This window comes from Bombyx mori, chromosome 15 (assembly GCF_030269925.1).
Source record: "Bombyx mori chromosome 15, ASM3026992v2".
Lineage (NCBI taxonomy): Eukaryota > Metazoa > Arthropoda > Insecta > Lepidoptera > Bombycidae > Bombyx > Bombyx mori.
In genome coordinates, this window is record NC_085121.1 from 8763533 (window position 1) to 8789630 (window position 26098).

General features: G+C 35.1%; 1 protein-coding gene across 1 annotated transcript in view; it reads right to left on the reverse strand.

The window, feature by feature from the left end:
* Positions 1 to 5030: 5030 nt before the first annotated feature.
* LOC101744414 (uncharacterized) overlaps positions 5031 to 26098 on the reverse strand; it is a 78044-nt gene continuing 56976 nt past the window's right edge. Inside the window, exon 3 of the mRNA XM_012692318.4 lies at positions 5031 to 11520. Within this exon, the coding sequence (XP_012547772.1) occupies positions 9410 to 11110 (1701 nt within the window). The 5' untranslated portion in view covers positions 11111 to 11520 and the 3' untranslated portion in view covers positions 5031 to 9409. The remainder of the gene's footprint in view (positions 11521 to 26098) is intronic.

Here is a 26098-nt window from a genome sequence, read left to right on the forward strand (position 1 = left end):
AGTGGTCACCGTCGCCCATAAACTTCAGCAATGCCAGGGGCAGAGCCAAGCCGTTGCCTGCCGTAAACGTTAAGTACTAAATAATTTTAACTTTAACTACTTTTACTAATTCTATACGATTCGTTGAAACTAATCATATAAAATTAACCATTCATAAATAAAATTACTCTATCACTCACTCTAGTCAATCTCATCCAAAAAGTCTATACAAAAAACACCGCTCATTTAAAATTCTAATAGTTTTAAAACGGAGAAAAGAGCAATAAAGTTTTGTCAACATTATAGATACATTGAATGGAAATCCGCATATTGTGGAGCTGTGTAATGCGATTATAGATTTAAGATCATTTTAAGATCGAATAAAAGTTGCCATCGGTGATCACAATCACATACATAGGTATATTCAGCAATGTAACTAACTATATTGGCGTAATGGACCATGTTTGTGTATCAGATCGGCAAATGAAATAAACGGCATAAGTATTTATTTACAAATATTTTATGTTATAATAAAATCAGCTTCATATGTGACTGTTTTCCTGCTATTACTCGATTATGTTTTCGATATACGAACGTTGGCTTGTGTTTATGAAAGAAGAAAAATGTAAAACAAGTAAATTTTCTAGTGCTTAAGAAAATATGTACAAGTAAGTACATTTACAACGTCGTACAACTGGTTTATGTTTGTGTCGAGCGAGTATACAAGTACGAAATTGTATCGGTGTGATAACTGGAAAATCATCTCTAATTTATGATGATTGACGGCCCATCACGCAGAGAAAGTTAAGCGCCTTGAAATATTCACATGTCGGTTTACATTAAGTGTTCACTATAGCACTATGCCTTCTCTCATCTGTTTTCTTCAACGTTCAAGAGCTCACGAAAAATTCTAGGTATGTAGCATAATCATATTGTGCTTATGAGCATATTGGTTGTATTTTATTGGCACTCGAGCGCGCATATAAGCGTAGACCGGTCACATAGTAAGGTCGGCTACTTCACTTCCGTTATTCTGCTCGGTTTCTTGAACTCATAACTTTGACTTGTAATATAATTATAAGGTAATATCACTTTTTACTGGCCGCAATTTTACTTTATCGATTTCCTATTGATGCAGTCATACAAGTCTCGTGCACCTTGCATTGTATACTTACATATTGTTATGATTCTGTCTATAAAGGCCGCGACCAAGCAGCAAGACAATACATAACCAAGACTACTCTACCAGGAATGTAAGACTGAGAAGAAGACGAATCCATAAATCGTTTTCAATTTTGCGGCCAAAATAGTAACGATTTCATGAATTTAAACTTTCTGTAATTTTCCATTTTTATATATATACCTATATATGTATAGGCTTATTCAGAATTAAAAATGCTTCATCACAATCAAGTCAATCACTCATTTATTGATAATACTATTATATAATCTTCATTTATTTTTACATTTTACGCATTTCATAACGCCAACAAGGATGACAATTTAAATAGGAACTTTTTTAAAAAGCTTAGAAATAGTACTTCTTTTGTTTTTAATAATGTTCTAATATCCACTTAGTTTTCCTTTATTATTGTATTATACTGATTAATTAAACAAAACTGCCGAATTTCAACACGCATTACTGGAAAAATAGCAAACACGGTAGAATTTGAATTTAGAACCAGTGATACGAATGAGATTTTGAGTAGTTTTTAATGTATTATAACTCCTAATATATCATTGTTTACGAATATATAGTTATAGGATCACGTGGCTGTTGTCATGACAACAAATTTTCTGTACTTATAATTACGGCAACATTAAGGTTATGAGAATTAGATCAAATAATTCGCTTTTGGCCCCAAATTTGTAAAACGAACTGAATACGGTTAAGAGCATTGGAATAAAACTCCCTAAATAGATTGTATTGTTTAGGATGATGATCGATGACATTTCACGAAATCACGACTTAGTTGATGTTAAACGATTATCAGAGATCCTAGAACGTATCAAGTTTTATTGTTTCATTATCCTGCGTATCGCCAGTAGCCTCGGGGGGCTATTCTGGCTTCACCGTAACTGGTGGGCGAGTTGACGGGTTTTATCATTCTTCTACCCTTCTTCCAGTCACATGAGGTCGGCGCAACATGTTTTCTCCTACCATACTCCTCTATCATACACCATTTCTTCGCTCACTTCCCTCTTACACATATCGTCTTTCACGCAATTCATCCATTTCTTCTTAGGTCTACCTCTTCCTCTGTAGCCTTCCACATTCATAGTTAAAGCTCACTTATTAACCTCATTGTCTTTTCGTCTCATCACATCTCCATCATACCATCTCAAATGCGCACTTCTTAACTTCTTTATCAAAGGTGCCACTTTCAGACTTCCTCTAACAGGTCATCAGTAATACAGATCTTTGAACCTAGTACAGACTTCAGCTCTTTCAAAGGCTTACAAAATAAATTATAAGGTTAATTTCCATTTGTATTTGTGCCTTAATACACGCAATACATGCATACACAATACACAGTTACATCGTATTTAATTCTAACATTTAGGATCCATTAATAAGTTTTTAATAAATTTAACATATTAATTCCGTATTCTATCCATTCTCAGTCTTAGTCTGAAAGAATTTGCTAATATTGGCCCTAGCAAAAGCAGTGTTTCGCTGAATCTACCACCGGATTGGAATCACGACTCGCTGAGTGAGCCTCTCAGCGATAATGCCACCGACCCTGAAGCACAAGGCTAAAGTCATAGTAGTGCAAAGGATTATGACTGTCCTACCTTTTAAAGGTGTGATCATTCCACTTCAGGGATAGAATGAGGGTGTTTACCCGTGTGGACTTAGCAATTTTGAAAGAGTTTTTTGTTAACAAAACACTGTCAGGGGACTACTCCCTAATGCAGTAGATACAGTTTATTTTTAATCAACATTTTCTTATCATCACTGTTGTAAAATGGCACGCTGTAGATTACAGAAGGAGCGTACACTAGGGGAAATTACAGACGAACGGAGATTTCTCGCGTCGGAGTCCAAGATGTCTTTCGGATTGCTAAGCCACCGCATAAAGCAAGTATGGTAAATTATTTATTTTTTTATTTACCTTTCTCTAACGTAGAGATTTTGTGTGTGTGGTTTCAATTGTGACCCAGTTTGATAAAAAGACTTACGATATTTTACCTTAGCGGTCGTTAATATCTCAAGCGGTTTGCAATTGTGAAATATCCAAATATATTTTTCGTTCAAGGGGACAATGAGCATTATTGTGCGCTAATTCGTTACTTGCAGATATTTTCAACAATAAATTAAGCGAACGTATAAAAACTGCATGCTTTGCTGCATTTTTATTTAAAAATAATTTCACTTTCAACAGCCATGTCGACGACTTGTTCGATGAATAATATTTAGAAATTAAATTATTTAGCTGTCAAGTTGAATTTTTCGGTTTTTGTTTACTCCGAAAGGCTTCTGGGCTTCTATTAAAAGTTCATTCTTGTGGCAATTAGTAAAATGATAACTAGGGTCCTTAAGCATCACAATGTGAATGGTCCCCCATATTAAGACACGAGATCGAAGTCTCCATTTTGTTGTATAAGGGTTGTTTCGCGGTAGATATAGGCAAGGTTGTCGTCAACAGAGCAATCCAGGATTCTCCGACATTTTGGACACGTGTCGCGACGGCCAGCGGAGTCTATCGAAAAACTTGTTCAGGGTAGGGTCAATGGTAAAAGATCTCGTGAACGAAGCCCCATGCGTTGGACTGATCAGGTAAACGTCCTTACCAAAACTCCACTTAACGAGTGCGTGCGTCAAACATCAGTTCGCGAATTACCGAAAACAGCTGTCAAGGCCTTAATAAACAAGGATTCCACATGACCACGACTGCTCTGCGAAAAGTAACTGACTATGATGATGACGATAGGTAAGAAGGTGTTACGTCCCAGCTCGGGTGCTTACACTCACCAGCAAACTAAAGTCGTAGAATATGAGGCCATTAAACGGAGCGATTAATGAAGAACGAGCAAACAATGAGTGGAAAGCAGGTACGTAAATCCATCGGAAGTATTTGTGGCGTCGATAGGATCTGACCGGCGTCGACAATAGAGCTAATTACCACCCATAGCTCGCTGCGTGTGCGCCGGAACTGTCCGCCAAGAAACAATACCCAGGGACCTACTCGTTTGTGTCTACTTAATATACGCCTTTGTTCGCTGCAAACTTTAATTGCGATTAATTTTATACAATTGTAACGTTATGTATAGGTACATGTACGTTTGTATGGTTTTTTTCACATGTATGTAGATTACGGAAGGAAATGTACTCCCTCCTGGCTGAGCCTTTGCTCGCCCACCTGTCCTGGTGAAACTGGAAAGGACTCAGGGCCACCAGTAATCCTTTAGTCATAAAAAAAGGAAACGTACATCTATTTCAGTTATATCTTACCATTTTTAAAGTCGTAGACGTTTTTGAAATATTTTCTTCGGGCACACCTAATTATAATCCATCACAAATATTACACGAAATGTAGTAAATCGAAGTTCAAAATTTGGAACATTACTGTGATATGATTATGTATGATTATATGAATCAATTGTGGAAAATCAAAGTAAAAGTTATCAAACGAAAACTAGTGCTAAGCCTAGTTAATATCAGATAAAGTTCAGTTCTTTGTCTACAGAAGTTGCCTGCAGTTTTATGTATGTAGGTACTCCACTTGTATGTACGTAGGTAGGTACTCCATTTACTTTCCCTTGACATCAAAGATTTGTACTCTGTTACAACGATTTATGTTGTTCTGAATGAAACATCTGCTACAGAAAATCTTTGACCATTATCTGGTGATAGTTTAAATTGGATTTGATCTATTTATTGTTGCTTGTTTCTTTGGCTTCGACTGCAATTTTTAATTCAAAATGTCTATAGCGTAATCATGTAATTAGTTTTAGTAGTAATATGTACTGTATTTTTTTAGGCTAACATAAAAATTCATTTGTTTAAAATTGCGCAGAACTCAGGGTTTATAAAAGAAACAAAATTAACGTATTTATTATAAAAACATTTTATTAGAAAACTAACATAGGAAAGTAAAAATATAAGAAGTAAATTACAAAATTGTAAAAATCTTGTAAAAAGTTATTGTATCTACATTACATTATATGTACCTAACGGTTCGGTACTGTTTTAAGTTGACCAGATCACATCTGATAATGATATAAATACTGAAGTCGCCGATCATTGTTGCTCTCAAAATTTTGGAATAATATTGAGAAAATTACTCAGATTGTTTATTTCTACGTGGGTCATAAAACAATTAACAGCGTGATATTTCTAAATTTCTCAAATATTGTGAAAAGATTTTACGGCGCTTATTATATTTTGTTTTTATTACTCTCGATAATTTTAAAAGCACCATAGTGTTAAATTTTAGACACCAAAAAGATCAAGATAATATAAAAATAAAACAGAAAACTAAAAAAAAATCGATGTTCCCCAGTGGTTAACACTTTAGTGTTTTTTTTCTGGTTTTCGCTGTTGTGCAAGTATACTAGTAATAATAGACGACTTCAGCTTTTGACTCAGTGTCAATTGTACTGAATTATTTTTGCAACGCAAAAATACATTAGTGACACTGTAAAGACACACAGATAAGCAAAAAAATCACAGCTCCGGTTTATTAAGATTACAAATATGTTTTTGTTTTCTTTTTAACGTCTTTAACATAATTCTATAAATAAATAATGGAGTGTTTAGGACAATCATAATTGAAGGTGATGTGGACACACTTTTGTTATATAGTTTTGCTTAACGTAGCGGTTTTCTAACGTTCTCTTTAAACTTTTGTTTATATTGTATAGTTTTTTGAGTTAATAAATTTCGCTTTTGTTATTCATTGTCATTTAATGTTTTTTAAGTCATAATTGAATCAAAATGTCCACGTCACCTTCAAATTCTGGTTCTAAAATAATATAATTAAATTAATCATGCAAAATTACATAAAAACTTAAAGTTATCGATAAAATCTAAAAATCAACTCAGGAACAAATGCAATAATCAATCGATCAAATAACCTTTTTAATAATAAACCTTTTCAAATAATGATCTCAAAAAACTAACTTATATCAATAATATATTACAGGAATATATTAACAACCATATTTTATGCACTCTCATAATTATATGAAGGTAGCCATAATCTTACATATAAACTGGTAAATCTCTCAATGTTTCTTATCGAGTACTTATTAAATCTATAAATTCGCTAACTTTTCAAAATACCATCTAATGAGATACAAGTGGTAGAGTATAAAAATTTATTTCCCAAATAATTTTTCTCATACTTCTGTACGTATTTACAAAATAATGAGTATTGACAAAGAAGGTTCTTCTGGCTCTATAACTATATTATAAGTACACATACACCGAGAGTATAAAAAGCTTCGTTGTTCATTGTACGAGTATTATTGTTGTTGCAAAACGTCAAACGTAGTTCTTCTAGTTTCAGTCATAAAAGTCATTCATTACTTACGAGAAATACAAAAGGCTGTTTTAAAAATAATTAGACAATTCCGTAAAGAAAACTAAAAACATCATAAATCTCACGTGAAAAACAGCTAGAAGGCAAACATTGAAACATTGAAATCTTAATTGGCAAGAAATAAGAAAAATAATTAGCACACTACACATAGATATGTGCGCAATATTACAGATTGCTTGTAATACGTTTTTATCGGTAATTAATTCAAAATAAAAGTACCATTAATCGTTTAGTAGTAGGTAGGCATTGAATGTAAATTTTACTAATTACGTATTTCGACTGTTGTCAAAATTAAAAACAGGCACGATTTGATTTGTCCTATTTCTGTCAAACATTTCAACACAATTCTTAAATATAAAAAAAAGTGTGTGTGTCCGCTCCGACGCACGACTGGAGTTTACTCCTCAAGAACGATTATAAAATAAATAAATAGATAAGGGAATACGGGTATAAATGAATGCATTTTTGATGATACTTAGATTATGCACGGTAGATTTTTATTCTATTAATTATACATTTGATAAATTGCATTTCATAAATAATTTATTAACTGTTAATAAATACTTATTAAATTCTTTGACGTTAAAAAATCTGTGGCATCATCCTGCCACGGCTACCTGAGTGCGGACCTGCGCGCAAGAATCAGGTGATGCGTGCGCGCGCCAATCAGGAGCCAATCAGGTGATGCGTGCGCGCGCCAATCAGGAGCCAATCAGGCGCATAACGCATTTCGTGTGACATGCTATACTCTCTAGTACGATTTTGGTCCCCATAATTTTCATACCCCGGGCCTATATATGTAAATCGATTCTTAAGGAGTAAACTCCAACAAGGAAAGTTTAAAATTAAATTAAGCCTGAGATTATGCGTCAATTTGGAAATATTTCCGAATCAACTATGATGATACTTGGTTAATTTTTATAAACCGACTAGTCTTACGTTTGATAAAATAAAATTATTACAACATCGTTCCAATGAAATTGCATGGGCTGGTGACTTTAATAGAATGATACAAAAGGTTTGACGTGTGGAGGCCAAAATATCAATGCGACCTTAGTGCTTTAAATATTATGTTCTATTATTAAACTGTTAATTATTTTTTAGCATGTTTTACTCAAAGTTAATTTTGTTGTTTAAAATATAATTTATAGTAATAAATTCTTCATAAAAAATTATGACAAAAAATATTTAAGAATTTATATATAGAATTGAGTATCTTATGTCGGCAGTTACGTAGGCAGTGAAGCAAGAGATAAGGAAGCGCAAGTGGCGTCGTCTCATCGCGTCGACGATTAGACAGGGCAGGCATTACAGCCCGCCCACAACTTACTATACTCACGATTTAATTTTTAACAATACAAAAATTTCATGTTAAACATTTTTGCTAAAAAGTTTCCTGTTACAAAAGCGAAATCATCACTCATCACACGTATTCGTAATGGCGTTCATTAATGGACAGTTTATTTGCTTGCGGTCAAGCACAATGCATTCTCCAAACTTACATTTTGAAATAGAAAAATATTATAATTTTTAAATTGATTCGTACAGTGAAAGTCCATTTGGACGTAACCATCATACGTTAGTATATTATAGCACTTTAAAAGTAGTGGAAATTTTGAATATATGTAATAATATGTATGTTAGTTGCTCTATATCAGGTAATTGCTTTCTCTAGAAAGCACAGGGTGTACTTTCATGCAATTCCATGTTCAAGATTGTCGTATATGAGCACGTACATTCTATTTATCAATTACTATTTGTACATTATTGCGCTCAGTAGGTACTACAACGATCGCGTTGAAGTCCGTTGCTTTAGTAAACAATGGCTATGGGTACAAGTTATTAATAGATATAATAATGATAGGGCGAGGCACGTTATGAACACATAGAACGAACAAAGAAAGGCGAATCGGTTAGCCGTGAAAGGGAGCACAATTTTAAAGACCGCGATTGAACGCCACTTGTATTTATAATTTATAGCAATCTGAGAGCAATCAAGCCTCTCCCAATGTGAGGGAAAGATGTAATGCTAGGAGTGAGAAACCGTTCACTAAACTGACGGATATGGATTTATAGATAATTGCATCATTGAATTTTTTTTTAGTTATTACTAGAAAACAGTTGAAATTTTTGATAGCATTACGTAATGCGTTCTAAAAGTATACGTTTAGTATAAGAGTTTAGCATGTAACAAGGAACACCGAACATTAGCGAAGAATACAGTACATACGATAACCGAGCGGTGAAAGATGGTAGGTTGAGAATACTCGTTCTTTTACTCTGTAATTTTTTATTTTTAGAAAGTTTAGTCGGTCACACAGCGGGAGAAATTACGGCGGCGGCGAGTAATCCCAACGTTGCTCGTCATTGTTGCCTGTTTATCTGATGTTTCCTTTATTCGATACTGTCAATGAGCTACACATTTTTTTGAAGCCGATTAATGTTATCAAATTTATTATAGGACTAAAGAAAATGCCTACCTAACAACAAAACGTGTTAATATCACCTAACAGCATCTAAATTACCTACATGACTATAAATAAACGGAATGTACACACTTAAAAATAATGTGGAAGTAAAAAATAACAGTGTTACTGATTTTTTTTACGCTAAATAATATTCGGTAACGGACGGAATTACATACAAAATCAACAAAGTAACACGCAGCCGAGAATGCTCCAACTCTCTTTGTGAACTGCCATTTTATCTCTATATTTTTTTTCTATTTTACTAGCACCTTACCAAATTCTCCTGTGATATGTCAGTCTTTATGTTTGATTACATACATACATTAAAAAACATTTATAGTCATATCACCGTGATTTTTAATGTAAACGACACTACAGAAACTGAACAAGCGCGACTCACAGAACTTGTAGCAGTTACCTTTGCTTGTTGGGTTTGACAGCGCCGTTGGCGGCGGCCGCTTTTTGTGCTACGTGTGTCTGGTAGTGCTTCGCGAGATGTGCTTTCTGTCTGAAACTCTTTCCGCATAGGGAACATGTAAACGGTTTCTCCCCAGTATGTGTTCTTACGTGTACGTTTACAGAATATTTATCTTTGAACCCTTTTGAACAAATAGAACAGTAATGCAGAGATCTCTCTTTTCGAACTCCGTTAGATGTCGAAGTAGCCGCTTGAACGGCAGGTCCAGACTGCGGCTGTGCACTTGGCGGGGAATTTTTATTCTGTATCCTCTTATATTTTTTACTTGTGTTTTTTGTGCTCGTAACTGCTGGTGAAGCGGTGACTATTTGCAAGTTATGAGGGAGTTGTACTTCCCCAGCTGGAATCATCGTCACTAATTCACCATTCACATGATGGATGTTGTAGACACTTCGAGTAGGATCAATGGGTTCTACAGTGCAGAATGGTTGCATTGATTCACCAAGCTCCGTGGCTATTCTTTTTAATTTTTCATAGTCTTCAGGATAGTTCGCATCCAACTGAGACAGCAAAATGTCATCCACGCTTTGCTGCGTCGATGTCGGGTTTTCTCCATTAGTTATAACAGCTGTGCTTGGATCCTCTAATAAAATTGAAATGTTGACATTTCCGTTTGGAGGTGAAATTGCCATCAATAATTCCGGATCGGCGTCCTTTGCATCTTGGTACATAGATGGTACGTCAGCTTTGTTATTATTATTGATTATGACTCGCTTCAATTCAGCATTGGCGTCTATTTTAGTAACAGTACTTTTTTGAACAGTACGGAAATAAGCTTTTCCCTGTAATGCACTTCTAAGTAAAGATTCATTCGCATTGTTATTTGTTGCTTTCCAGTCATTGTTATTGTTGTTAAATTCGATTTGAGTATCCAGTAAAGTTGCAGCACCAATTAAAGAGGAGCTTTGCGTGTCATCATTCTTATCACTGTTTGTATATTCGTTTTCATCGTAATATTGTTCCACTTTTACTAGATTACTTGAGTTCAGATCATTGTTTTGACTCTCTGAATCACCATCTTCAAAATGAAAAGGTTTGGGGAGATCTTGGTTGAAATCGTTTGGGAATCCATTCATATTTAATATTGATTCCAGATCCAATGCAGGATTGGGTTCTATGTCTGCCGGACTAGACATAGAAACGTCTTCGTCTTTACTCCAATAGCGACTTGAACTGTTTTCTGTTATATCGTGATTGAGGACAGTAAGAGTATATATTTGACCATCGGTATTGTTGATTAGTTTATTTGAAATTGTCGTATCCGTGCAGGGGGTGTCCGCTATTTCACTATCTTGGTTCCAATAACTAAATTTATTTAAGTCCTCTAGCATTGAAGTGTCCAAGCGATCTCGATCACGATCTACATTCCATATCGAGTCGAAACTTTGTAGTGTAGTAGAAGTAGTCGCGGCTGTCATTGCGCTTGTGTTCGCCTGCGTCGTCGCAACACTTAACAAGCTATTGTTGTTCTGTTCTTTCGGTTCCTCCGATAACAAAGGATTCGACCTAGAGTCGGGCGATTCCATGAACACGTTTACAGATCGCATTTGTTGTTTATATTGTGCATCCGTAACTTCGTTGGACGTCACGAAATCAAAGAAATCCGACTTTGACCGTTCTGGGGCAGTGGTCGTCATGACTACCGTGATTCAACGGAGAACGATTATCAAAATTCGTTCTCTCGTCAGTCTAGAATTGTTCGATTTGCAGCTTCGTGATTTTTTGTACTTAAGTAAATATATCTAAATTAAATAAGTGTAAAACCCGGTATGACTTGTACTTTATTGGCAGTCGCTACAGCGTCGGTAACTGGTAGTGTGGTTGCAAATGTGGGCTGGGGTGCTACTCGGACGCGCCCAACGTGCTCGAGTATATCGGCGGACCAATCGAGTGTGCGAACTTGATCCGTACGTTCCTTTTTCCCATTATTCACCCCAACCCTATTAGCCGCTCGACAAGAACTTAGTTGACCAGGTTCTTGGCAGATTTGATATTCAATGTGATTCTTTTGGCCATGGTTTTTCTAAGTCCGACTTTGGAAGTTGATCTGTAAAAGAAAAAAATAAATAAATGTATTTTTTTTTAAATATGAAACATAAAAATTAAAGTCTTTAAAATTATATGGAACTAAACTTAAAGTTCTTATTTTTGGACATAATATTGTACATTTTACGATGATGACTATTGGTTCCGTATCCATTGTAATTGTGAGATGATTATAAAATTGTTGTTTGCGAGAATTGAAGGTACAATTTAATGCTTAATCAAAGAACTAGACTGTTCGTATTTAAAAAGTACTGCCATATGCCAAGGACTAAACTGTAAATTCATCAGTTGGAGTTACTCTATTATGCTATCATGTGACGTCAAACTATTTTATTAAGGTTTCGAACTGTATTAAAATAACTTTTTTATTTTTTCAATGATTTGAATAAAACAAAAACATAATATTAGGTCGAATTATCCTCAGTATATCACTGAGAATAATTCACTTTCGAATCGGTTCAGCCGCAGTGTAGAACTAAGGGAAAAAATATCGACAAAATGTCTTTTATCAATTGTCGTATTTTAATATTTTTAGACTTTGAATTATTACGTAGAGAAGGTTACTGGAGTTCATAGATAAAAAATGTGAATAGTGCCACTCACATTGATATATAAGTTCGCAGTCTCTGTATTGTATTGTATGACATATATTCTGCCCTTCAAATCGGACCACATGGCTGCTTCACGGCAAAAATAGGATGTTTCTACCTACACGTACGGTCTTATGATTAGCCCTGCTATGGGTGCGGCGTAGAAGGGTTATTAATAATTTCCATACAGTTACTTAATCTTAACCAAAATATGAGCGCGTTTGAATGTTTAATTAGTAAGCTCTTTCGTGTCTTTAGATCCTGTACGAAACCAGGGCGAACGAGTCACGCGCACTGCCTATCAGACATCACGTAGCGTCGGAGCTTGTGCTCGCCGGCCTCTAGTCGCAATCCGCACCAACACAATCACAATACAAGAAAACGAACATTAAATTTAAGATGAAAGCCGAAACGAGATCATCACACGGCTTGTAATTGTAATGGACGTATACATGCTTCTTACTTTCTACATTATAATTAGCGTTTTTTACGTCCTGCGAAAATTAAAACAGTTATTTTAAGCCTCCATTAAGTTTCAGCACTTTCAGTGAAAACGCTCCCTGCCTGTATTATATATTTATATTTGCATGACACGTACTTAACGTAAGATGAGAAAGGTCTGTCAAACGACACGATGAATTGGAGCAAGTGCGAGGGACCGAAACAACCAATATTATATTACATTTGATAACCGATACAATGGTCAGTGGCTGATATTTTACGAAATATTATTTACACCTGTACTAACTTTTATATAACTGCATAATATCTAAGAACACAGACACTTATAGGGATATTTATTTTTCTTAAAAAAAAGAACTGTTTTAATTTAAAAATAATAAAAATTAATCTTAAAATGAGGCTTTAAATGTGCAAGGTAAAGATTTTGTACCGTTAGTGAGAAATTATTTATTTCTATAATTTCACTGACGTATAAGCAATGAAAATAATTACGTGTGTGTATTTCATTGTGTTTTTATAACTGAATTAATGTTGATCTTAAGCAATAACGACTACTAGAACGAATTTTTAATAAACATTGCGGAAGTAATTTTATTGTGAGCTTTTTAGTTCGTCATTTGAAATTAATTTCTAAATCAACCAATTATATTTTCACGACCTTATGTTTTTAAGGTTAATACTTAGTCATTAAGTTTATAGGCGAATGAATATATATTTTTTTAATAGAACAGAAGTGGTTATTTAGGTAATATTAAGTCAAGTAACCTTTCTTGCGTTACATAAGTTTCAGTAACAAAGTTTCACTGCATCGCGTGAATATAAACTACAGTTTACTGATGATCGTAAATTGATAATTATATTGGGCTACTTATACATAGTTGTATTGTTATATGCGAAATTGCAAACAATACTCGACTATATAGTTTGCATCACGGATATATTTAATAACAAATGTTGTCCAGTCTTTCCGTGGTTATTTTAAGCGTAACACGAATAAAGCGGCAACTATAACGTGCGCTAACATCTCGAAACAGAATGTAAAAAAGTGTGTGTGTCCGCTCCGACGCACGACTGGAGTTTACTGGATATAAAAAATTAAACGAAACAATACGAGAAATAGTTCTATATTACGACAACACGATACACTACAGATTATTAACAAATTAACGAGACACAAAACAAACGACTAACAAATATATGAAAATACAATAATGAGAGAAACGCGCGATCAGTACGAGGCTTTGTGGCGGACTGCCGGCGCAGCAGCCCGGCGTCACCTGCGATAACGCGGCCGCGCGTTGGCTCCTGATTGGCGCGCGCACGCATCACGCAATCAGGAGCCAATCAGGCGCATAACGCATTTCGTGTGACATGCTAGTACGATTTTGGTCCCCATAATTTTCATACCCCGGGCCTATATATGTAAATCGATTCTAAAGGAGTAAACTCCAATACGTTATTTTGTGCGTTTCACTAATACTTATATGCCCCTTCCTCATATTTATAGTTTATTAATTAGTTTTAAATTGGTAAGTTATTAATCACACTTTATTGCTTTCGCGATTGTTGTACTCAGTTATATCGTAGGCAGAGTAATGTACCTGTAATTTGCGTAAAGGTCACAGCTGTGGTTTTTCTAAGAACTGCTCGAATGAAGCCGGTGTAACTATTAACTGTTTCGTTTCTCATTATTGCAATCAATTCGGATCAGTGTTCGTAATGGCTGCTTTAATGTGTAAAGGTACTTATTATTAAAAACTATTTTTACGTCGTCCGTTACTAAGAAAACCGTAAAGTATTCAAAAAGTCGAAAATAGTAAATAGTTACAATAAAAACCGCGAAATTAAAGTCGTAAAAATAGTTTTAATTATGTCTACGACTCGCTAGAATCGAAGAAAATACTACACAGCTATTTAATTTAACTTTATTTTTTAAATATAAGGCTGGATTACCTTAAGCTGTTTCACCATACGAGTACAGCGGTCGCCAGCTTACTACGAGGGCGGCACTGAAAATTTCGGGAATTAACGAAGTGACACAACATTACTATTTAAAAATGTATTTATTGCTTTTCGAAGTATTCTCCGCGAAATTTGACACATTTTTCCATACGATGGAACCAATCATTAAAGCAACCATTCCATTCGGAAGTTGGGGTCTCCAAAATGGCCGTTTTGTAGGCGTCCACAGCTTCTTCAGGTGATGAAAATCTCTGTCCACGCAATTTATTCTTTATTTTAGGGAAAGTATAGAAATTAGTAGAGCTTAGGTCGGAGCTGTACGGCGGATGGTCTAATAATTCTGTTTTCTTGCTCTAAAAACTCTTTTGTTCTGTGCGCGGTGTGAGAACTCGCATTGTCGTGATGGAGGATGATGCGGCGGTTGCAGTTCTCTTTACGGAGTTCAGAAACGACCTGTGGCAAACAAATGCTAGCATATCATTCTGCATTAACCGTTCTTTGTTCCTCAAGAGGAATAGTCGTAACATGGCCGGCTTTGGAGACAAACGTGGCCACCATTTTTTTTGCAACACTCCGTGAACGAACAATTTTTGTTGGCTTTAACTCATTTTCGAACACCCAAACTCGTGACTGGTTTTTTGTTTCGGGTTCGTACGAGTATATCCAGGTTTCGTCACCTGATACAATGTTGTATACAGCATTTGAGGATCCTGCGTGGAATCTTTCGAGAGTTCTGACGCACCAAGTAACGCGAGCCGCTTTTTGCTCTTCACAGAGCGAATGCGGTATCCATCGGGAAAACAACTTTTTTACACCTAATTGTTCATGCAAGATTATTTGTATTTGACTCATGCCAATGTCTAAAGTTGCCTGAATTTCGCGGTATGTCACATGTCGACCTTCCTCAATCAGCTTGTGCACAGCATCAACGTTTTCTTGGGTGACTGCAGTTTTTGGACGACCTTGACGGGGATCATCACTGAGCTTGACACGTCCACGTTGAAACTCAGCAAACCAGCGATAAATTGTGGTTTTGGATGGGGCTTCATCACTAAATGCAGAAATCATCCGGTCAACACATTGTTTTTGTGTTAGACCACTTCGAAAGTCATGATAAAGCATCGCTCTTGAATTTTCTCGAGTCAATTCCATTTTCTCAACGACTAAACAAGTTTGACAAAACCTCGTGACAAGACCGAGAATCTTTTTTTAAATAAATAAATGGTATTCGATTTTTAAAACCAAGGAGTTTTGAATTAAAAAGATTTTAATATGACATGAACAGTGGAAATATTCCATTCCCGATACTTTTAGTGCAGCCTATGTACATAGTAGGGTGCATTGTGAGCCCGCACGGATTAGTATCGCCATCCTTAAATAAAGCAATCTAGGGTTCTAATTTGATGGTTTGAAAGACCGTTATATAGTACAATTTAAATTTCAACCTCATGTCTCAAGGTGGATATCGGAATTTACGTAGAAATTTCTGTAAATTTAAACGGGTAACCACTTAATACCGGGTGGATGGTGACTTTTGTCTTGACATCTACAATTTTTTTATGTAATCCTAGTTTATGGCGTATTTCATATTTTTCATATTTGGCGTTGATTGTATGTCTAAATGCAAAAAATAAACGGAATGTATTTCTATTATAGGTTATACAAAGTTTCTTAAACAGGCTAGTTAGTTAGTTTGTTAATAACAAATGCTGCTTTTACAATTCGTTAAACCTACAACGCATAATGTCTCTTTTAAGTATAGCCAATCAACATTTCAAGGATTTCTTTGTAATTTAATATTAGACTTATTGCGTATTTTATATGTTGCATAAAAATAGGTGTTTGAATTAGACGTTCTTTGGCATATCTTAAGTCAGGAGTTAATATATATCAAGTCAACGACCTGACAGTGCGACTTGGTTGAACAAGAGCCAGATTGAAATTTTCAATGGTAATTGTATTACAGTTTTTCAGTTTGTTGGTGTTCAATTTTTAATTCACTTGGTATAGGATATGGATTTATGTGTAAGCTTTGTACATGTGGGTTAGCGAGATTTTGCGTCATGAGCCACGACGCTGCCTCCGCGCTCAATCAAATGGATCACGTCACAATCTTTACTACCGAATCTTGCAATTAACTTTTAGATTTCATGCAATCGTCGAGGATGAGAATCGAAAAACATAAATATTAACTAACAGTAACTTATAACGTAAATAATACGATAATTTCATCCTCGGCATTAAAAATGAATATTTGGGGAATTTTAATATTTCGTATATCGTATAACGTTTGATAACCACACGAAGAATTCGGTCAATGGTCTTTTATTTAAACAAAGCAACTGGATCTACTATGGCTATACTATTAATGGCAGGCGGATAAATAGATTTAACTCGTTATCTTTAATTAACGCGCTGCAAACGACCTCAATATCGCAACTACAATGCCGGATTTTATCTCTTTTTAGCTATCGAACGATGTCTACAAATTGTCTTGTATTTATTTACTGTAAAAATAAGCGAACAGTTAACGCTAGCTTTCGATCGTAGCGATAATAAAGGCGAACTTTAGTTCGAAAGCATGATATCTTTCATCTTTGAGCAGATTTCTAATTTTATAAATACGATAATTTATTACGATTCAGAATTACGTTTCTGGAGCTTAGAACAGCTTTAAAGAACTGATTTTCGATAATTTATTTCTTTAGTGTGTTACTTAAAAACTCAGATAAGTTAATGTTTGGATTTTTAATCGCAAAAGTTCTGTAACGACAATGCAGTTGTTTTAATTGCAAGCGTTGCACTGTTATGGAGGTACATTTACTCTGGTTACGTGGCTGCTCGTTTTCTGGTTGAAATAGGACGTCGTCGTGCCGCATGCACGGGTGCGCCGTGAGCGTGAACGACAACTGAAGCCTATTTGAATAATGTCGACAGCAAATCTAAATCAAATTAACAAACACACAAAAGTACAACTTCGCTTAAATAAACAATTGAAAAGGTTTTCAAATGGATCGTATTATGCCGCAACACGATAAAGCCTTTGAAGTCCCTTTTCAATTACTTGATCCGTTTTCTAACGTTTAAAAATTAATGAGGCAACGGTAAATGAGAGTTAATAAAATTCTCTGCATACCTAACCGGCATTAGTCAGGGCTACAGTGCACAGCAAACTTGAGCTAGCCGCTGACATTGATCGACGATGTCTCTTGACATCGTCCAGCCTTTGATCTCCTTCGTACGTTTAACTATTGGAAGTTTATGCTAGATAATTCGAATTGAAGCGAATTCAAGTTGGAAAATAATAATAAAAGTGAAATTAGCATTACGCGAACCCAGTGATGCGATCACGTCGTACATTACTCTAAACATACTATTACCGAGGACAAACCTCGTAAGTGGTTTCAGGTCTTTGAATATACCTACATACGTAGAAAGCAGTATTAAAATTGAATTAATATTTGGGCCCTGTATAAATTATATTTACCTATTTTACTAATAAAGTAATTGAATATGTAATACGGTTGATTAATTCACTCATTAAAGTGATCTGAAAATCGTTTATTAAACTGATTTAGCAATGTTGCATGCAAAAACTTTCGCAATTTAATGAGCCTTGCTATAATTATCAGAAATATGTTCAATATAATTAGGCGGTAGATAATAAAAGCAGCGTTGTACTATGTAGTTTTACATGAGTGCGTTATAAATGCCAGGACGGGTCGTTTGCAGCTTACGATCTGATTTATTGCAGCCCGGAGACCGGACTCTGTGCAAGGATGCACAATCTATTCGACCATTAATGGTTCAGATTAGTTAGCATCGTGCAACTGGAGACCGTCGAATATGACTTAAAATATAGTCGGCGTTTATAGTATCAAATAGAAGCTGCTCGAATTTCCCACGCACTAATACATATAAACAGAGTTCTTGCGCGCCCACCGTACAGCGCGTTTGCACGATGCAAATGACCTGATTCAGGCAAATGCCAAAACTGCACGCTTGTTTTCGTGGGTAATTCAATTAGATAATTTCATTGCATGTAATACTAATGAACATTATAGAAATTTTTTCGGTTGTGGTCGTCCGTGTGACCACGAAAACTTAACAGCATCCGAAATGTCAAAATAAAAATATAATGACAATAAAAAACGCGAGATAAAATCTTAAAATTAGTTCTGCGTATTAAAGTTGTTAGGCACATTAACAAATAGAACAGTGTAGCATAAATACGACAAGCATAATCAGAAGATAATTCCTTCCATCTAATGAAGTACGATTCATTAATTCATTCTAAAATTAAAATATATAAATAAAATTACAATAGATAAAATTCGATTTGAATTCTACTTAATTCTCGATATGTTAATGTTAACAGTACAATATATTAATATGAATGATGCACGTGAATTAAACCAGTACAGGTGTGTTTCCACGCTCCATACAAGTTTAGCTGGTTTAGGAAATAACAATGCGAAGCGATGACCGTTTTGTCCCTTGTTAAATATATTTGGTCATCATATAATTGAATGAAGCGTCCATTAGTTATAATGTGGCGCAGATCACGTAATACGTCTCTAATTCGCACACACAAATAGAAAACCAATCTGTCTATAATGGTCCATTAAAATGAACACACGATAATTGTCATTTCACGATTGTAATTGCGGTATATTTCATATTTCAAAACTACCTGGAGCCACTGCGGTCATCGACAGTGCGTTTCCAGAGGTCTTTTTTGCCACGTACCATCCGGCTATGGAATGAGCTCCCCTCCACAGTGTTTTCCGAGCGCTATGACATGTTCTTCTTCAAGCGAGGCTTGTGGAGAGTATTAAGCGGTAGGCAGCGACGTGGCTCTGCCCCTAACATTGCTGAAGTCCATGGGCGACGGTAACCACTCACCATCAGGTGGGTCGTATGCTCGTCTGCCTACAAGGGCAATAAAAAAAACTGTTTTCCTCGCACTACATGACGTTGTATTCTGTATAGGCGGCCCTGATTTTGCTCTTTAGGAAACAATTCCCACTAACGTAAATTACTTAAGAAATAAATAAATTCTAGGTTATTATCTCAAAAGAACGTCTAGGTTTACTATTTGGCCTATGTGTACGTTTAACCGAATAATGACCATAATTGTACGAAACTGTGCCGAGCGGCCGCTATGAATTTTCTTATACGGCATGAAACACATAATAATGTGATTTGTCCGATAAGCGTCAATCATGATGTAGTTTCGAAATAAGCCAAGATTGCCCTACATAGCGGCTTCACTTACAAAAAAAAAAGAGAAACCGCGGTATTGCGGTGTCCGAAAGAAAATCTTATTGTCGATATAATATTAAGGGACGATATCCAAGACGGGCGGGCGACGGACGCGCTCGGCCGTCTGCTCCAGTTAAATAACGCTCCCCTATACATGGATCCGGTTCGATCTCGTTTCTTACGAAAAATGCACCTTCACTTTATAATGGGCTTTTAAAGAGACAGCTTAAAGGTTCGTCGTGAATTAAGATATTTTTTGAGAACAACTATGGCTGTAACATTCACGTGTGTTTCAAAAGCGCATCCGATTCTAGCGTTCGATTGCTTAGATCATGAAAACATTGTAAAGAATAAAATAAAAAAGGGTGCGTGTACTTATGTACGCGCGTAAGAAGTAATACTTTATTTTTATTAAATTTATTTCTTTTTTTTTATTTAGATTTTAATCAATTTGAAAAAAAATCGATTAAACAACATCCTCAAACACGCATATTGGACATCCTTTTTCTTGACATCGTATAAATTCGGTAATTCTCATTACGGTTCAGAGAGTTCACCTGCGGCTATATTCAGACTTGCCAAGTTACGTCGCTCGTATTGTAATGAGCGATTTAGTGGGCAACTTCATTCTGTCAATTTTGTGTCACGGTGCGCGCGCATCGTAAGATTTCACTGTAATCAATTTTTCATAACGCGCCTAAAGAAATATAGCTTCAAAAATAAAACCTTTTTTTTAGAATTAAAAAACAAATCGTTGTGAACGTGTTCAGTTCTGAATCATAGATTTTCGTGAGAATGTTAGGTCAGTATTTCGAAATTGCTCATTACATACATTTGACACTGCATATTTAGACTTCATCTCATTCCTTTCGCCGGGATCATTCCTTTGACGCAAGTCATCAAGAAATCGCAAGATTTCTCTAACAATAATTACGCAAATATTTTTGAGGCACACAAATCATGAAAGACTACTTTTGAAGGGAATTTAATGTAGTAGTATCTTTTCGTAAGGAAACGCTCAAGATCTTCAAAGATAAACACTATATTGTACATAAAATTCTAAAATATAAGCGGGTAATAAAAATACCATAATATTGTGAGCCCGCGTCTTAGGTATATTGTTATTTCTGTGAAGCAAGCTTTCAGATATGAAGGATGGAAGACCCGTTCATATAATCGAATTATAACTTCGATCGTATGTTTCAAGGTATGGTAGGCGCATTTACGTTGTAATCGCTATTGGCTCCACTACTTAACACCAGGTGGGCTCAGAGATGGTTCACCCAGCTATTTATCGAAAGTGATCTAATTCGTGAGAATCACCCAAATGCTTATACATTTGTATAAAATAGCAAAAAATGGATACGGAGTGCTTTGTTTAAGTTATCAGTAAATATTATTTACTTCCCAAGTATCTATTTAGTAATTTTCATGATAGTAATCAAAAGCGCCTAAGATGCCCTTGAACGAATTTTTTGATCCCTATTAAAAAAATCGCTGAAGCTTTAGTTTACCTAAGGCTCAATTTCATAAATGGTTAATTAGGAACCGTCTTCCTTACATCTTACGAGAAAGGTCATCACTGTAAAGAACGACTAGACGTCCGCATATAAAAATGATGAAATTCAACTACTCTCAACCACTGATTTGCTCTCGTATGTTCAACACTATACAAAACGATAGTTTCAAGTATCATTTTAGTCTCGCAGACAGTTTTAGGATTGAGCAAACCAAAAATCTTTAAATAACGTACACATTAAGAAATAGTTAAAAATTCGTAGACGTTCTGACCTCATAATAACGCTGTCTGTCAAATTTAGTAGATACTTAGCGGCTCTTATGTGCATGGCTCCTAAATATCCGCAAGTCACTTAGCACATGTTCACTTTGAATTTAAGCGCACGTGCTCTTAGTTAATTGTGGATATTTAAATTCAATAAGTACCTAAAAGTATTCATTAACGTAACGTACAAAATAAATTACGTATTACCGCTGCCTTTCGTTAATATTTTTAAGAACATTGCTCTTTTATCGTTTGACAATTGATGAACAAACAAAAGGCTCGGATGGAAGTACTTTGACAGGTGCTTCGACGTTAACTAAAGAAAATAAATGGAGTTATTGACTAATTGCCTTTTAACACACAAATTTGATTGGTTTATGAATCTTATGAAGCAGAAGCCGCGTGCTGTCATCGTTTGACAGGTAGATTGAGAATAGGATTAAACAAATAGGACTCGATATTATCTATAAGGTTATTAAGATTTATTTAATTTGATATTTGTTTATTTATTACTATTGATTCGTTCTGATACGCTTCATCTGACCTAGTTATTGGTCTTAGTAGGGCGGTATTGGATAAGCTACATGTGTTGATATATTTCTCGGATAGGTCACACAGGAAGTGTGAATACGAAGTTCTTATCAGTCCAATACGAATACTTTGACGTGTTCAAAATGGAGCCACATTTTTGATCTTTCTTTTGTTTGCTGTATTTTTCCGAATAAATTAAATCTGGATAGTTTCTATAGGCGTTAATCGGCAGACATACACGTGGCTCTGTTGTTAAGCCAGTACGGAAGCACTTAAACATCGCAATATGGCGTCACATACCTTAAGACTTAGGTCAAACTCTTGATTGTAAACTTTCAAACGTGTATGGATGCTTAGCGGCAGAAGTAGGCAGAACGGTGATACTACTTGATGCGGACACACATCGACGTTTTTAAGAACTTAAATACACCAGTTTTCTACTTCTAGTGAGTATCAGTATAAAATTTCGCTGATGATACGAATTGCTATAATTGTCTATATTTATTACCCAATGAAATTGAATGTAGACGTAAATTTTCAATAAACATTAAATGACATGAAATGAGGTAGCTTGAATTCTATTAATAAGGTATAGAAACGAAACAATAATCTATGAAACTTAATTCTCTTATTAGGATATAGATATTTTAAATAGACCCAGACAAAGTCTATTCGAATGTTATTTGAGATAAGAATTTTCATCGAAAAAGACACAACGATAAAATAAGATCATTAAGAAAACACTAACAGCCTTCTCCAAATAATTAACTATTTAAATATTATGTAATTCATTTAATTATTTATACATTCGTCTCATATAAAATATCAGAGTGCAAAAGTCAATCTAATTATTCGCTCACGTACTGGACCCGTCATAAATAAACATTATAAACGCCAACTAACAGGTCCTATTGGGGAAGTGGAACATTATTTATTATGTACGAGATTAACAAAATAGTAATATCGAACTAGTCTATTTTATAACACTTTTAAGAGCCGTTAAGATATTTATGGTGATTCGATTGTGCGTTCATGAATTCATTGGGAAATTTTAATGAACTGCTTCAGTATTGCTGTATTTTTTTTATTGCTTAGTTTGGTGGACGAGCTCACAGCCCACCTGGTGTTAAGTGGTTACTGGAGCCCATAGACATTTACGACGTAAATGCGCCACCCACCTTGAGATATAAGTTCTAAGATCTCCAGGAAAGTTACGATGTTGGGATCATATCAATAAGTAGTAGGTCATAGAAACAAGAAGTATGCGGAATATCTGTTACGACTGATAAAAGTATAGGCTAACGTAAAATATTGATTAATGTAACGTTAAGATGCCTCAATAAAGCGAAGTGAGTCTTTTACAAAGCAGAAGTGCGACCTCAAATCGAATACTACTTCTAACTACAGGTCCTACTGTACCACTATAAACTGTCATTCAAACGATATAAATATATAATGATATAAATTATAAGAATCCTAAGTGGTAGGTGGTTTTACACTAATCATTCCTAAAGTGTTTGAGCTACTCTAACTACCGCGAACATCACGTGGCACCCGAGTTTGTCTGTCTATTTTCAAATAAACGTTTTATATCAATGATCTATATTTCCAAAACTTTTATTTGGGTGGTTATCATAGTTTAATGAAGCCATGTTTAGCTTAAGTTTATTAAGTTTATTTACTTTCCTAGTGACTTTTAAGAAAAGTCAATTGAAGGTAACTTTGAATCCCATTTAAAGAACAATTTATAAGTTTTATGTTAAATGAACGAAAAACAGCTTAAACATCGAACCCGAAAACTTAAGTTCAAATCATGTAATTATTGAATTAAAAATTAGTGAACGAATTAAAAATCATTTTTTTATATTTGTAGTTCTAAAACTAATTGACTGACGTACCACCAAAATAGAAGCAATGAAATCAAAACAGGATATAGGAATAGATCAGAATCACCTTTAACATTTTGTAAAAACAATGTGTTTCTCTAAATGCTGAAATGTTGTATAGACATGACAATCCTTTCCTTGTTGTATAAGTTTCTCATCACGACTGGAGGAGATATGGAGCACGCGGCTGTCTAGGAGGTCTGCATTTCAATCGTTACATACTAAAATTACGAGCGTTGTGAAATCTTAGCCTGTTTTTCAAATTTACTATTATTACATTTTAAGGATCGATTAGGTTAACACATCTTTTACGTTTTAAATGAGCGCTTTTTACTTGCGGATGATGGTTGGTGTGTTGGTGCCAGCGTCCTCTTTGTTTCTATAGCGAAAATCACGTATGTCTGAATGTTATGGAGGCGGTTTCAAGTCGTCGTGGCCTAAAGGATAAGACGTCCGGTGCATTCGTATTGAGCGATGCACCAGTGTTCGAATCCCAGGCGGATACCAATTTTTCTAATGAACTACGTACTCAACAAATGTCCACGATTTACTTCCACGACGAAGGAATAACATCGTGTAATAAAAATCAAACCCGCAAAATTATAATTTGCGTAATTACTGGTGGTAGGACCTCTTGTGAGTCCGCACGGGTAGGTCCACCACCCTGCCTATTTCTGCAGTAAAGCAGTAATGCGTTTCGGTTTGAAGGGTGTGGGCAGCCGTTGTAATTATACTTGAGACCTTAGAACTCATATCTCAAGGTGGGTGGCGCATTTACGTTATAGATGTCTATGGGCTCCAGTAACCACTTAACACCAGGTGGACTGTGAGCTCGTCCACACATCTAAGCAATAAAAAATAATGATTGAGTTCGCCGGTCTGTTAAATTCAATGAAACATTAATCAAAAAAGGAACACATAAAAATGAGGTTAGGATTATTTTTATTAGAGTTTCTCTACAGCTTAGTTCATATTTTTCTCAATTATAAATGGCATATTTAGGCATTCAGCATGTCGATCATATTCTGTGTCTTTGAAATATAATAATAGCTAAAATTTCAGTGAAAACAGAAAGTTGTTTGACAACAATAAATGGCGTTTAGCAATTTTCCTGGTATGGAACATGAAGCATCTTATTCTGTTACATGCATTAATAAGCAATTATAAGTGAATTATTAGTATTGGTAAGCGCATTAGAAACACTCCGTTCACGTATGGAGAGTTAGTTATCAGATGTTTTAGTCGCATTTCACGGTGCAAATGACTTCAGTTTAATCATTTTCGAGTCGTGATCTCCCATCAATTTATTTTGCCGTTAATAGTGTGTCCTGATTTTATAGGTATTATCTCGTCTATCGTATGGCCGGTGTTTCGCAAGATCACAGTTTATCGTGATTTGCATATTTCTCGGTGTCGATGTGAAACGCTCTTGCACATCTGGTGCACTACTAATAAATGTAATTCGCCACGGTCTTGTAAATACCATAAAAATATTCTTTTTCTCAAAAGTATAGAAGCTTACAATTTTTTTAGACCCATTTTAGTGTATCTTTCTCTTTCCTTTCCTTTATTTTCTATTACCTTAGGAGAGTTTAACTTATATTGGTTAATAGGCAAGTTAAATTTTTGTTCCTTTATAATAATATGACAGTTGGCTTGATATTAAGTTATGTTTATTGAACAGATTTAAAATCCTGAATTTTTTTCATGGCCTTTGTATGAAGGCACTCTCACAGTCCTCCTGACGGTGAGTGGTTACTAACGCTCATAAACATAAGTAACGCCAGAGAATCAGCCAATTCGCTGCGTATCGTTAAATAGCATCAGTGCAGACATTCATTGTCTGTTCATTGAAGATATTTTTGAAATATCTTAAATAAACAAACAGACATGTTTATTTTATAGTTTTATAATAATATAAAAACAGCTTAGACAATTTTTAATCTACTATTAAGCTTTTAAAATAAACATTTAATGTCAATTCAAAAAGTGTTCAGATATAAAAATGTTAGTGTTAAGTTAGAGTTTTGCAAAATTGTAATCAGTTCGATCTAAATAAATAAGTTTTGTCTCAAGGTAAATTTAATTTGAATTCAACTC